Genomic DNA, 12198 nt, shown 5'->3' on the forward strand with positions numbered 1-12198 from the left:
ACGTTCGTGTCGTGGGAGGAGCCCCGCCACAATGATAGTCCAGCTCAGCAGCTCAGAAGGCACATTGCAAGTATGGCCGGAGACAGTGAGGTTCATCCAGAGGACCGTGGCGAGAAAACCAACGTTATTCGCCAACCTTTTCTCATCGGGGTCTCCGGCGGCACTGCCAGTGGGAAGGTTGGTACCCTACTAAGCTAATTTGACGGGTTTCGCGAATTGTCATGTTTAAATTTTAAATAAAAACACGGCAGAGCCAGCTGCCGGTGGGCAGCCGGGTGCTAGTTGACCGCGTGGCTTCAGCGACGCAACGTTGAGGTTTGATTGACAGTCCTATCATCTGTTTAACCACCACTAGCTCTCCGCTAGCACCGGTTTAACTCCTCACGCTTGTCCACCGCCTGTAGTACGGAACTTCGTGTTTGTTCCGTAGCGTTTTCCTTTCGTACCGGATGGCATACGTTAGCAGGACCGATTGCCTTTAGACTACGAAGGGAGATCACTGGTTTTAGCTTAGTTCGCCACCTAGCTAAATTCCATCACGTGCTAGCCTAGCATCGCCGGGTGCGCTAGACAATAGGTTGCCCCAGGGGTAGCTAGACTGTGTATGTAAACATTGCCAGTCACATTTGCTTCCTGCTTATAATGGCATAATTATAAGATGGGAGCTCAATATTTAGTTATTAGGATCAATACCAGTTGTATAACGTTAAATCTATTTAAGTTTGAATGACCTGGGGTAACCGCTCACTGTAAATATGGGTAACCTACATTTGGTGTAATGAATGACAACGGACAGAGGCGCCAGCGGGAAAAACAGCAGCTCGGAAAATTTCGCCCTCCACGCCCCTTTGTTCGATTGCTAATAGAAGACCATTATAAAACAATAAAATCTGGTATACCGTAGTGTAACAGTAGAAGAAATCAACTTAAACACAAACCGACCTTTGTTTTAACAAGTACATTTATAACCTCCTTGTATTTCCTTTTACCCGAACTTACGCGGCTGCGTGGGCAGTGACTAACTGGCTGCAGTGACCAACTGACGGCGGAGGCGCGCTGGCTCCGATCCCTTGTTCCAGAGAAAAGACTTGGATATTTTTTGAAGACGTCACTAGATTTCTTTGTTGTGAACCGGATCGCGAGTTTGAAAACCACAGCCGAGGTGGCACTGGTTGCCTGTAGTGTTTTGATGTCTGGTTAGACCAACAGTTAGAATTAATTGATAAGTTAGTGACCGCTTCACTGGTGGTGATATCATCCTCTTTTCATGAATCGGGTGATGTAATTTTAAGCCTCCTTGTCTGAAGGCACCCCCAGCTCAGCCAGGCAGCAATGCAGATTGTTTTGTATTTTCATCAGCCTCACTGCTGATGCGTGTTCAGGATGGATCAGCTTTTCTTGTTGAATACAAAACGTATCTTTGTTCTACCACTAATAGATACAACAGCATTAATATTATAAGTTATTGCTAAATAAATAAATGAATGGATGATACCCATGGAGTGGCTAGAGCCAACAGTGAAACCCCTGAAGTTATTTTACAGTCAGGTGTTGACATTTGTCAAAGTGAAACAGCAAATATTTGGACTTTCCTTTATAAATAACTTAGGATTTTCAGAATCTTTATGGATTTCTTTAAAAAAAAGACTAATCAGATAATCATCTTATTGACAGTCATGCTTATTGGCTGATGCTGTGGATTGCACCACTAAATGTCACTGTAGTTTGGATCTGTGGTGTTTTCAAAGTAAGGCGCTCGTAGCTCAAAATTCTGCATTTGAGCTGCCGAGTGGGGGCGTCCAAATTCATTGGAGCATAATTTCATGAACACAAAAGCAGCACAGCTGAGGAATGCCCAGTCAGCACTGGGCATGAGATTCATTTAGTTGGCAAGGTCAGTGAGGACAAGCACGGTGGGCCATTGACCTCATAGGGGGTGGGAGATTATCCACCCACTCTAATATCTAGGTTAAGTGTGACTCTGGGTTTAATACAGTATCAATTTTCTTGTATTTAGACTGAATTGAAACAGATTTTTCTCATGTACTGTCACTGGTGTTGCTGCGTGTTTTTTTTTTTGTTATTTTTTTTTAATTTAATTTAATCTTTTGCCCATGAATATTTATTAACTTCCATGTATTTACACTGTCAGTACTCTATCACTCAATTTATCCATCTATTGACCTACTATTTTTTTCTTTTTCTCTGTTTCTGCAGTCGTCAGTATGTGAGAAAATTATGGAGCTGCTGGGGCAGAACAAGATCGACCACCACCAGCGGCAGGTGGCCATTCTCAGCCAGGACAGCTTCTACAAGGTGCTGACTCCAGAGCAGAAAGCCAAGGCAGGAAAGGGCCAGTTCAACTTTGATCATCCAGGTACGTGGGTGGCACGGCTCATGCGCCATGCTGGGTTCAGCAGCTCAGCTAGCTTGCAGGAGGCATACGTTTGCTACTCATTGCGCAGATTTGAGTGACCTAAAGGGGGGTATTCATGTGCTACTTAATCTGCAAGTGGAGTTTCACTGTGGCTGTGTGGTTTTGAAATTCTCCATATACCTAGCTTTGTAAACTAAATAACATATGTAAACAGATCACAGTAACTTGCAGATTGTAAAAACCAAATTTCCAAAATGGCTTGGGTTCTACAGCATGCTTTGCTGCTATGTGGATAAATTTCTCAAAAGATTCTTGGCAGAAGCATAAACTCCATTTTTGGAGTCTGACATTGGCCCCTCTTACTCCTGCATCCTCTCTCGGCTGATTTTAAAACCCCGGAGTCAGCAGGCCTCTCTCGAAGGCAGCTGCTCTGTGGCTCAGAGACTGAACCCAACACGTGTTACTCAAAAGGGATTCCCTGCGTTATCAAAGGTCTAGTGGGGGGGGGGTTTCACACGTGTCCTTAGGGGCACAGTAAGCTGGTGTAGCAGGGGTTAAGTAATATGACATCCCATTAATGTCACAACATTGCCTTTTCTTGTCATCAGATGCTTTTGACAATGAGCTCATCATGCAAACACTCAGACAGATCCTGCAGGGGAAGACTGTTCAGATACCTCTCTATGACTTTGTCACTCATTCCAGGTGAGCACCTCTATTGATTTCCTGTTCATGAATTGTTTGGCATCACCCATCATTATGTTTTCTCTGCAGAGTAGACACTTGCACTGCAATTACATGTCATGATAAACAGGTTCCTGATCCTAAGATTTGGCCTAGAACTTTACTGTAATCAGTTTAAATTTGCATGACATTATGTCTGAATATAATCACTGACAGAAAGGAGAAACCTTTATTTGTGTATCATTCCAGGAAAGAGGAGTTTGTTACGGTGTATCCGGCTGATGTGGTCCTGTTTGAGGGTATCCTCATGTTCTACTCACAGGAAATCAGAGATCTGTTCCAGATGAAGCTGTTTGTTGACACAGATCCAGACACACGGCTCTCACGCCGAGGTGTGTAGCCAGAGCTTGTAACAACTGTAGAACAGTGCACCTCCTAATTTAAGTGTACTCATTTTAAGAGATTAACCAAGGTAATCCAAGTTTTGTTAATAAAAGACTCAAGTACATTTTTTTTTTTTTTTGCATCAGGAAAATCTTTCCAGAAGTGTAGGTTCTCCCAAGTCACTATCAAATACAGGCAGTGAATACTAGTGTGGGCATTTTTGTCTGTTATGGCTATTATTTATATTGACCATCGTTTTTGTGTGCTTTCTCTCTTTTAGTTTTAAGAGACATCAGTGAGCGTGGAAGAGAGCTCGAGCAAGTGCTGGCTCAGTACATTACCTTTGTGAAACCGGCTTTCGAGGAGTTCTGTTTACCAGTAAGTGGCGTTCCTAACTTGCTAATCTGTGGCTGTGCACTAGAGTCCGACCGACACACCAGCCAGTTTTAGCCCAACACAAATTCTTAATGTATATGTCGGCTGATATGCAACAAAAAATTGCAGCACAGAAAAGGTCATAGTTGTATTTGAGGTGATAAAGAAACAGTGTCCTGCCAGTTCATAACTTGATCACAATCCTTTTTAGAATCAAAAATGTGAAAACACTTATGAAGCTCCCAAATATCAGTCTGACTCTATGTCGAGCATGACAAAAATATTGTCTGTTTGGTGACTTGAGCATTTTTTGACCTTTTTTCTTTATTTTTGCCAGACAAAGAAGTATGCAGATGTGATTATTCCACGAGGAGCAGATAACCTCGGTAAGATCTGAGTGATTATATCAAACAGACTTTGCATTTGTGTTGGACAGATCTGCAAACGCTTCTCTGTACGCCTCGTCAGGTGTTGTGTTAAAGGGGTATCCAGACCTCTGTTCCCCGCTCATTAGCCGCTACTAGCAGAACCCACCCAAATCTGTTGGAAGTGTAATGGCATCGTGGGTAATATAGGCACCAGGTTTTGACGAGGAAGAATAATGTGTGAAATAAAGACGATATCTCTGGTTCTGCTGCATCAGTCTCCGTAACCATCTCTTGTCCTCTCCCCACAGTGGCCATCAACTTGATAGTACAGCACATCCAAGACATTCTGAACGGCGGTCTTAGCAAGCATCACAATGGCTGCATGAACGGCCACAGTACTCACCGTCAGCGGCGGACCTCAGAGTCCAGCAGCCGACCTCATTGACTTCGTCACCCCTCTCTTCACAGGCCGGAGAAGGGTGTGGTGGTTGCGCTGTAAATAATGCCTGTTGGAATCACTGTATTTAAGAGAGGGAAAAAAAAAAAGATGCAAAAAGAATTGAAATGCCTTTTATTATTATTATTATTATTATTATTATTATTATTATTATTATAACAACTACTCTTGTTATTAGTTACTTTCATTGTTGAACAAGGAATCCAGATTTTTGTCAGGAGGGCAGACCAGAAGTTGTTATTCTTGTGATGAGACCATGGGTTAAAAATGACCCCATGTATTTTTCCCTCCCACAATGCATTGTTGTTGGTTTTTTTTTTTTGTTTCTTTTCTTTTTTTCTTTGTTTTCCTTGCTGCTCCATGTAAATTCATGCCGACAACAAATAAAAGAGGGGAAACCTTTTTTATTTTTTAATGTCAGATAAAACTTGAATCCCTGATTGTTGGGGAGTCTGATAAATGTTTGGGTGGTTTCCAAACGAGAAGGATGTGGATTTGAAGACGAGTTGAACAAACCAGGATTGCACTCTGTGTTTGTGCGGACAATCTTGGCAATGTTTTCTACCCTTTTCTTTTCTGTTTAAGTTGTCTCATTGTATTGTTCAGTGTAATGTGTTACACAAGAAGCCTGTTTACTACACTTAAGTGTCCATCTCATCAGTAGTTTATGATGTCTGCAGCAGCAGAAACACACTACCGTTTTTCAGTACAGATCGTCACGTGTAGAATTATGTGACTGCCACATCAGTGAAGCCAAAAGCTGGACGGTGTAATTAATGTATTAACTGAATCCAGTGTTGTTGGTATTGCTAAATTTTTGGGATGTTTGCCCCCTCTAATTAACAGCCTACTCATGCGTATTGACTGCTGCTGTCAAAACGTATTAATACATCCACTGCTTTTAATTACAGAATTTTTGTAACATGAAAAGCTAGTCAAAATTTGGATATATAATTAACAAAATTTTCCTGATTTTTTTATTTTTATTTTTAGAGGTTTTGCCAGCATTTGCATGACAGAATCAGCTATGTTCATTAAGATTTAAGATATGAGGTGTACTCTCAGGTTGGTTATACCAATTTTAGTTTGAAACGCCGGGAAAATATGTGATGAGGGTGCTCAATGCCACAGCAATATCAGTTAATCCAGGTGTGTGGCAAATAACCGCAAATAACCACAAAGACCCACCGCAATGCCTCTGCAAAGTTGCCTCAGGTTAGCATGTACAGCAAGTATCTGCACCAAAACCCAGTTTCCACTCAACATAAGGTTACAATAAAAAAAACTGTTGAATCAATTTAGTATCCCATGTGCTGTATTTGTTGTGTATAGTGCAATTGAATGAATGATTTGTACCATGAGATTTGTACAGTATGGTTGTTGAATTGGCTTGGTGGTTTTTTTTTTTGGATGATTTATATGATGTCCTCAGTTGATAAATGATCAATAAACCAAAACCGACCCAGAATGTCTGTTATAAGCGTTTGATTATTTGTGCAAAGTCTGTGAATAGTGTGCTTTTGTGACATTTACATGTATGGGTGTGAACAAAGACATGGCCATGACGGCATCTCACTGTAAAATAACCATAAGCATTAGTAGGTCATTCAGCTTCCTCCCAGTATGTCCACTAGATGGCGCAGCGGACCGCTCTAGTTCCGCTGACAGATATGTGACATTTGGGTGCGTGTAGTCGACTTGAAACCTAACAATTATTTGAAAAAGCAAAACTGTGCAAGATAGTCTTTCAAGTAAATAAACAAATAAGAACAGACCAAAAACCCCACTTATACTTTACCACAACACTAACTACTTTACCAGGTCGCTAACGCCATCAGAAAAAGCAAAACTAGTCCATCATGAATTTGCGGTAGCCAGAATATACGAGGAGTACCTGAACGCAGCAGGGAAAGTTGTCGGTGGGAAGGTTTCAAGATGGTGGTATGTATTGCTGCTACATGGGTCTGGTGTAGACTGTGAGGCAGTGTAGCTAATGATTTGATTCAGTGTTAACCTTTTCCTTATGCATGACAGAAATTCGGGCTCCAGTTTAAAGCCACTCTGGAAAATGTCACCAACGTGAGACCGCTGGGCGACGACTTCCGCTGGTTTCTGAAGGTGGGATGGCTGTCAAGCTAGCATGCTAATTCACTTCTTTACCTACACATCAATACATTACCATATCATCTTATTTTCTCTGTTTGCTCAGTAGTGGTGGTAATTTAATCATGCTTGTCCGTAGAGAAAAGGTACTGACTTTAACGCCTCTTTAAGGAGACGTGTAAACAGTGCTAATATAAATTATGTTGATGCACTGTTTACTACTCACCATGCACCGACTGATGTAAATTATACTAGTTTGGTAAGAATTTGGCACAAATTTACCAACGTCTGATAAAATTGATCATTTATAAAAGTGCACATCCCAGCTTCCACCTCTTCTTATGCCTTTCCAGGTGACCTACAACATTGCAGGCCAAATATCACTTTCCAATTTTTTTTTTTCCTGCCTGGGATGTGTGACACCTTTCCTCCTCTTCCTGTCTCACCCATACAAGTATTTTTTTGTCTTTTCCTCTTGATTTAGCTGAAGTGTGGGAACTGTGGCGAGATCCCAGATAAATGGCAGTATATAACCCTAGTGGTAAGAATAAAAAGGATCTTTGTGTCAGTGAAATTTACCAGATTTTGTTAAATAATTAAACACGCACACTATCCAACCTGTGTTTTCTTTTCTTTTTTTTAAAAAATATTTCCACAGGAGAGTGTGCCGCTCAAAGGAGGAAGAGGCAGTGCCAGCATGGTGCAGAAGTGTAAACTTTGTTCCAGGGAAAATTCAATTGGTACGAGCTGACATGCCATTTGACTCTTTTAGTCTGCATTTTCTGAGGTAAAAACCCCGAACCCTGGTGGAAGTGTAATATGTCAGTTTCCTTACAGATATCCTGGGAGACACAATCAAGGCTTATAATGTAAGCAAACATCCTGTACCTGCACCTTGTTTTCATGCAGTCTGACAGTCTACACAGAATACATAATTATTTTATCTCCAGTGCGTCTGTATTGCAGTCAGCTACTCCCAACATACTGTACATTGTAGCTGCCAGTCGAAAGCATGGCAGATGTCAGATCTTTTCAATTGAATCATCTCTTTAGACGGGTTTACGCTTTTAGGCAATTACTGCTGATGTAAATGCATTAGGCAACATTCAAATAATGTTACTTATACACTAATAACGTTAGGTTGTCTGTCTGTGTCTAATGCTGTTTGTTTGTGGGATTGAAGGCCGATGACAGCGAAAGCTTCAAAACAATGGTGCAGTTTGAGTGTCGAGGTCTGGAGCCCGTTGACTTCCAACCACAAGTGAGAGGCTTTGTTTGAACAACGGTTTTACTGTGTGTGTGTGTGTGTGTGTGTGTGTGTGTGTGTGTGTAGCATTAAATACACAATGCGTAAGTTTTTAACCTTCCTTTTTCTAGTTAACATTTTGTCCTGCTGCTCAGGGGAAATGAATAACATTTAGGTGTGCCTGTCCCTTTGTGCTGGCATTACGCTTGTGACTCTTCCCAATTTCCTCCTGCAGGCTGGCTTTGCTGCAGAAGGAGCAGAGTCAGGGACGCCTTTTCCTGAAATCAACCTACAAGAAAAAGTAAGTGCAGTGGGAACAACTGGTCCCTCAGAATATAACAGTTTGTTCATTGCACAAGAGTTCACTTTTTAGGGAATGTTTGACTTGAAATAGGATTTCAACCTTTGATACCGTGTTTTTGGATATCCTCACTGGGTGATGAGTGAGTGAATTTCAGTAGTTATTTTGTTAAAGGCTGTTTCATTCATCTAGTTGACTTTCAGTAACAAACCCGTGTTTTCAACGTTTCAGGACTGGACAGACTACGATGAGAAAGTCAGGGAGTCGGTGGGGATATATGAGGTCACACACCAGTTCATCAAGTGCTGATGTCATCGTGTGCTGAGCCTCAGAGGTGGGGCAAATGAACACTATGGTCAAACATCTTCATACCTGTTTCCTGACAATGAGGATGCTTCTGACGCTGAGGTGGTTTGGTTTGGTTGATGATGAACATTAAGAGAGGTGGATTAAAAGCACTGGTCGTCCACACAGACGGATTGATCATCGTGCTCAACAGACAAGGCTTTTTTTCACTGCCTCAATAAAATTGAAGGGTGAAAATTTTGAGTTAAGTTTTTCTTTGCTTTCACTCCCTCATTAGCATTAAATGATATTTGGAAGATGTTTTGTATGAAATAAGTAACTTAGTACTTGAACACATATAGGGGCTTATAGGAGAACTAGTTTGATGAGGAGGAGTGCAATGTGGCGTATCTCCACACACTCCACCAAGTCATCAGCAAGTTGTGTTGACCTATCCAGTGTTTGATTACATACATTATTTATTCAAATGAAATATACTGAGCTTTTAATCCAAAAAATTATTTGTTTTTTTTTAAGCATCAAGTTTTATTGTAGTTCATTGCATATATCCAATGTATATCCAGTAATCTCCATTGCATCTATTGAACGTCAAAGCTTGCTGCGAAGTCTAACAGTCAGTGCAACTTCAGGTCATATTAAGCATTATTAAACAAATCCAAGCTGCAAGACAGCAAAGAAATCCTGAACAATCTGATCAGCTGTGCATCAGGAGAAAGTGACGTTGCTTCTAATTGAAGTTAGACTGAGCAAAGATGTCCAGTCTATGAAATATGAAGTGATTAATATTAAATGATATAAACTAAATGAGAAGCAACATTTGCTAATTGAATTTAACCATAGGTAACCGTAAGACCAATAAGACCAATAAAGAGCGAGAAAGTGAAGAGGTCTCACTCTGTCTGGATCTAGCATGATTACATTCTCATATGAAACACAAAAAGTTTGACCTGTTAAACTAAAGTTGGTCAACATATAAAAATGAAGATAAAGTTCACAAAACGAATTTAAGACAAGACTGAAAAGAGTATCGGAATTTATTCTCAACAGGGTAAAAGGGTTACGTGAAACTTGTCTTCCATCTCCCCACCGAGTGACGCGTCGAATGAGACATAGACGATCTTTGCTGTGTCTCGCGATAACTGCCTGGCTGCTGTCAGTGCTGCAGCTGCTCACAGACCTGTCTGTCCGTGTCTGGATCACCTCTGACCAGCTGCTGAAGAGAAGCGACCATGGCACCTGGAAATAAAAACAGGGTGTTCGTCATCGGTGTGGGCATGACAAAGGTGAAATTATTTTATATAATTATTGTGTTAGTCGACCTGGACGACCTTATGTAAGACTTGACGCTAGCCTAGGTTGCTAACTAACTAAGATTGCAGGGCGTTGGACATATTACTCCTCTAAACTTCTGCTTTTGTACTTTAGAGTTACAGTTACCAAACAGCTCATAGTATCTGGGGCTGCTGCAGTTTATTTTGTCGGATATTAATTGTGTTCATATTGTTTTGACAGCTGTACAATGTCTGTAATATCTGAGAATACACATTGTAAACATAAGCTAGCAAAGTTAGCACAAACAAGTCAATATTGCTGCAGTTTATACTTTTACTTTTGTGTAAAAGCGCTCTGTTTTCGTAAAGTTAGGCAACTATTTGTCTGGGCTGAATGCTCGAAGTACTTGAGTCTATATTTCATGACCACTTTGTGAGTCCATAGTTCATGGCCAACAGAGTTACAAACTGTGCTAAGGGTCATCACTCCAGCAGGCTGCTAACATAATGAACTGTATCTCCACAGCTAGCTTCAACTCCCAGTCATACACATGTGCTGTCATCCCCAGAAAACATACTTCATGCCTTTGTTAATGCCTTTTGTGTCTTTTCTTTTACCTGTCTCTGATGTTTGATGTTTGCTGTTGGTATTGATCTGTCAAAGTTTGCTGCAGATATACATCAGTAAAATAACTCTTGTTATTAACTATTAAAACAAATGAGCAGGATTTTTCCAATAATGTTATGAAATGTTTTCTGGGGTCTCTAAAAACCAAAACCATAAATTAATCAATGCATCTGGACATTTGCTTTGCATGTTTACAAGTCAAGTTAAACCCTTCAGCATCTTATAAGTGAAGCTCACATCAGCAGAAAGACTCTTCCCGAAGATTAATTTGCATATGATTTGATGGTAACAGAAGAGTTTGATGTTTGCTCATGTTAAGGATTTAATTTCAAAATGTTAACAGACAAAACTTTTAGAAGAAAAAGGCAAAGCATGTTTAAATAGAATTAAATTAATCTGTTTTGCTTTCCTTTGGTTTGCTGCAGTTTGACAAACCTGGAGCCCGAGATAACAGTGACTACCCTGATATGGCCAAAGAAGCAGGTGCTTATCTTCATGAACGTTGCTCAGTCTGTGAAAAGATACCATATCTAAAATCGTTGTTAAAATCACTGTAACATGTACTACAGTGTCTTATTACTGTATGTTTGCATCCTGTTTTAGGTCAAAAGGCCTTGGCAGATGCAGGAATTCCATACTCTGCCATTGAACAAGCTTGTGTAGGATATGTTTATGGTAAGACCTTTTGTTGAGTCTTTAATAAAAATGTGATTGTTTTGTGTATTATTTATATTGTACATGATGACCTTAAATACTTAGATCACTCCTGTAACCTCCTCTACTTCACATTGTACTCTATAAAGAATACATTTTATAAAGTAAAATGTTTTTGATGATATAGGAAAAATGATGTGCCTTTCGAATTGTAAGTAACTGTATGGGAAAAGGAACTCACCCCTTCCTTTACTCCCTCAGGGGACTCCACATGTGGGCAGAGGGCCATTTATCACAGCCTGGGCCTGACTGGGATCCCCATCATCAACGTCAACAACAACTGCTCCACAGGCTCCACTGCTCTCTACATGGCACGGCAGCTGGTCCTGGGAGGTGAGTCAAGAAGAAGGAAGCCCTGAAAGTGATGAGCCACCCAGAATTTGTATTTAAAAAGGAGGCTGCAAAAAGTTTGTAGTTGGCTGTACTACAGTAATCAATGGCTCAGGCCTTCTTAAAGGAGCTCTGTAGTATAATCTATTTTCTGTTATGTAACATAAAAGAGTAAAATACACTCTTTAATCTCCGTTTGCAGGTCTTGCTGACTGTGTGCTGGCCCTCGGGTTTGAGAAGATGGAGAGGGGCTCTTTGTCTTCAAAGGTATAAAACTATATTTCATTGTACTATATGTAGAAGAATTGCACATAACAGCATGAACATTGAGGCATTGAATATCTTACAATCTACCATACATGTTATTGTTATTGTGTCCACTGGCTGCTGTTTTTGTTAGTCGCATGTTTGTTCGGGAGAATATGAGCTGGGGTCCACACTCGTCCTCTTTCCCTGTAAAACCGTGGTACGCCTCATTGATAAAGATTTTAAAACAGATGACAGCAGACACAACAGATTAGTGTGGCTGCTCACTAGACATGAAGGGATAATGATGATGCTGTCTTTTATTAGTTGTCATGAACTGCTTATTGCTGTTGAGGCAGTTTCTATTACTGGGGAGCAGAGTGATAGTGTAGCAGAATAAAGACTTCC

The 12198-nt window shown here is 40.6% G+C and overlaps 3 protein-coding genes across 3 annotated transcripts in view; all 3 read left to right on the plus strand.

The window, feature by feature from the left end:
* Positions 1-59: 59 nt before the first annotated feature.
* Positions 60-6113, plus strand: uck2b (uridine-cytidine kinase 2b). Its single transcript, XM_023427253.2, has 7 exons — positions 60-177; positions 2218-2377; positions 2986-3082; positions 3311-3453; positions 3726-3823; positions 4158-4206; positions 4497-6113. The coding sequence occupies exons 1-7, from the start codon at positions 73-75 to the stop codon at positions 4631-4633; spliced, it is 789 nt and encodes a 262-aa protein (XP_023283021.1). The 5' UTR covers positions 60-72; the 3' UTR covers positions 4634-6113.
* Positions 6114-6451: 338 nt separating this feature from the next.
* On the plus strand, positions 6452-8844 carry czib (CXXC motif containing zinc binding protein). Its single transcript, XM_023427265.2, has 8 exons — positions 6452-6586; positions 6680-6763; positions 7233-7289; positions 7407-7488; positions 7586-7617; positions 7932-8009; positions 8230-8295; positions 8527-8844. Exons 1-8 carry the CDS (start codon positions 6581-6583, stop codon positions 8602-8604), a joined length of 483 nt encoding a protein of 160 aa, XP_023283033.1. The 5' UTR covers positions 6452-6580; the 3' UTR covers positions 8605-8844.
* Positions 8845-9728: 884 nt separating this feature from the next.
* Positions 9729-12198, plus strand: part of scp2a (sterol carrier protein 2a) — a 17251-nt gene continuing 14781 nt past the window's right edge. The window contains exons 1-5 of the mRNA XM_023427310.2: positions 9729-9884; positions 10926-10983; positions 11104-11175; positions 11416-11547; positions 11747-11811. Coding sequence (XP_023283078.1) covers positions 9831-9884; positions 10926-10983; positions 11104-11175; positions 11416-11547; positions 11747-11811 — 381 coding nt within the window. The 5' untranslated portion in view covers positions 9729-9830. The remainder of the gene's footprint in view (positions 9885-10925; positions 10984-11103; positions 11176-11415; positions 11548-11746; positions 11812-12198) is intronic.

Source organism: Seriola lalandi, unplaced genomic scaffold (genome assembly GCF_002814215.2).
Source record: "Seriola lalandi dorsalis isolate HSWRI2012SDOR001 ecotype SW California unplaced genomic scaffold, Sedor1 jcf7180002054857, whole genome shotgun sequence".
Lineage (NCBI taxonomy): Eukaryota > Metazoa > Chordata > Actinopteri > Carangiformes > Carangidae > Seriola > Seriola lalandi.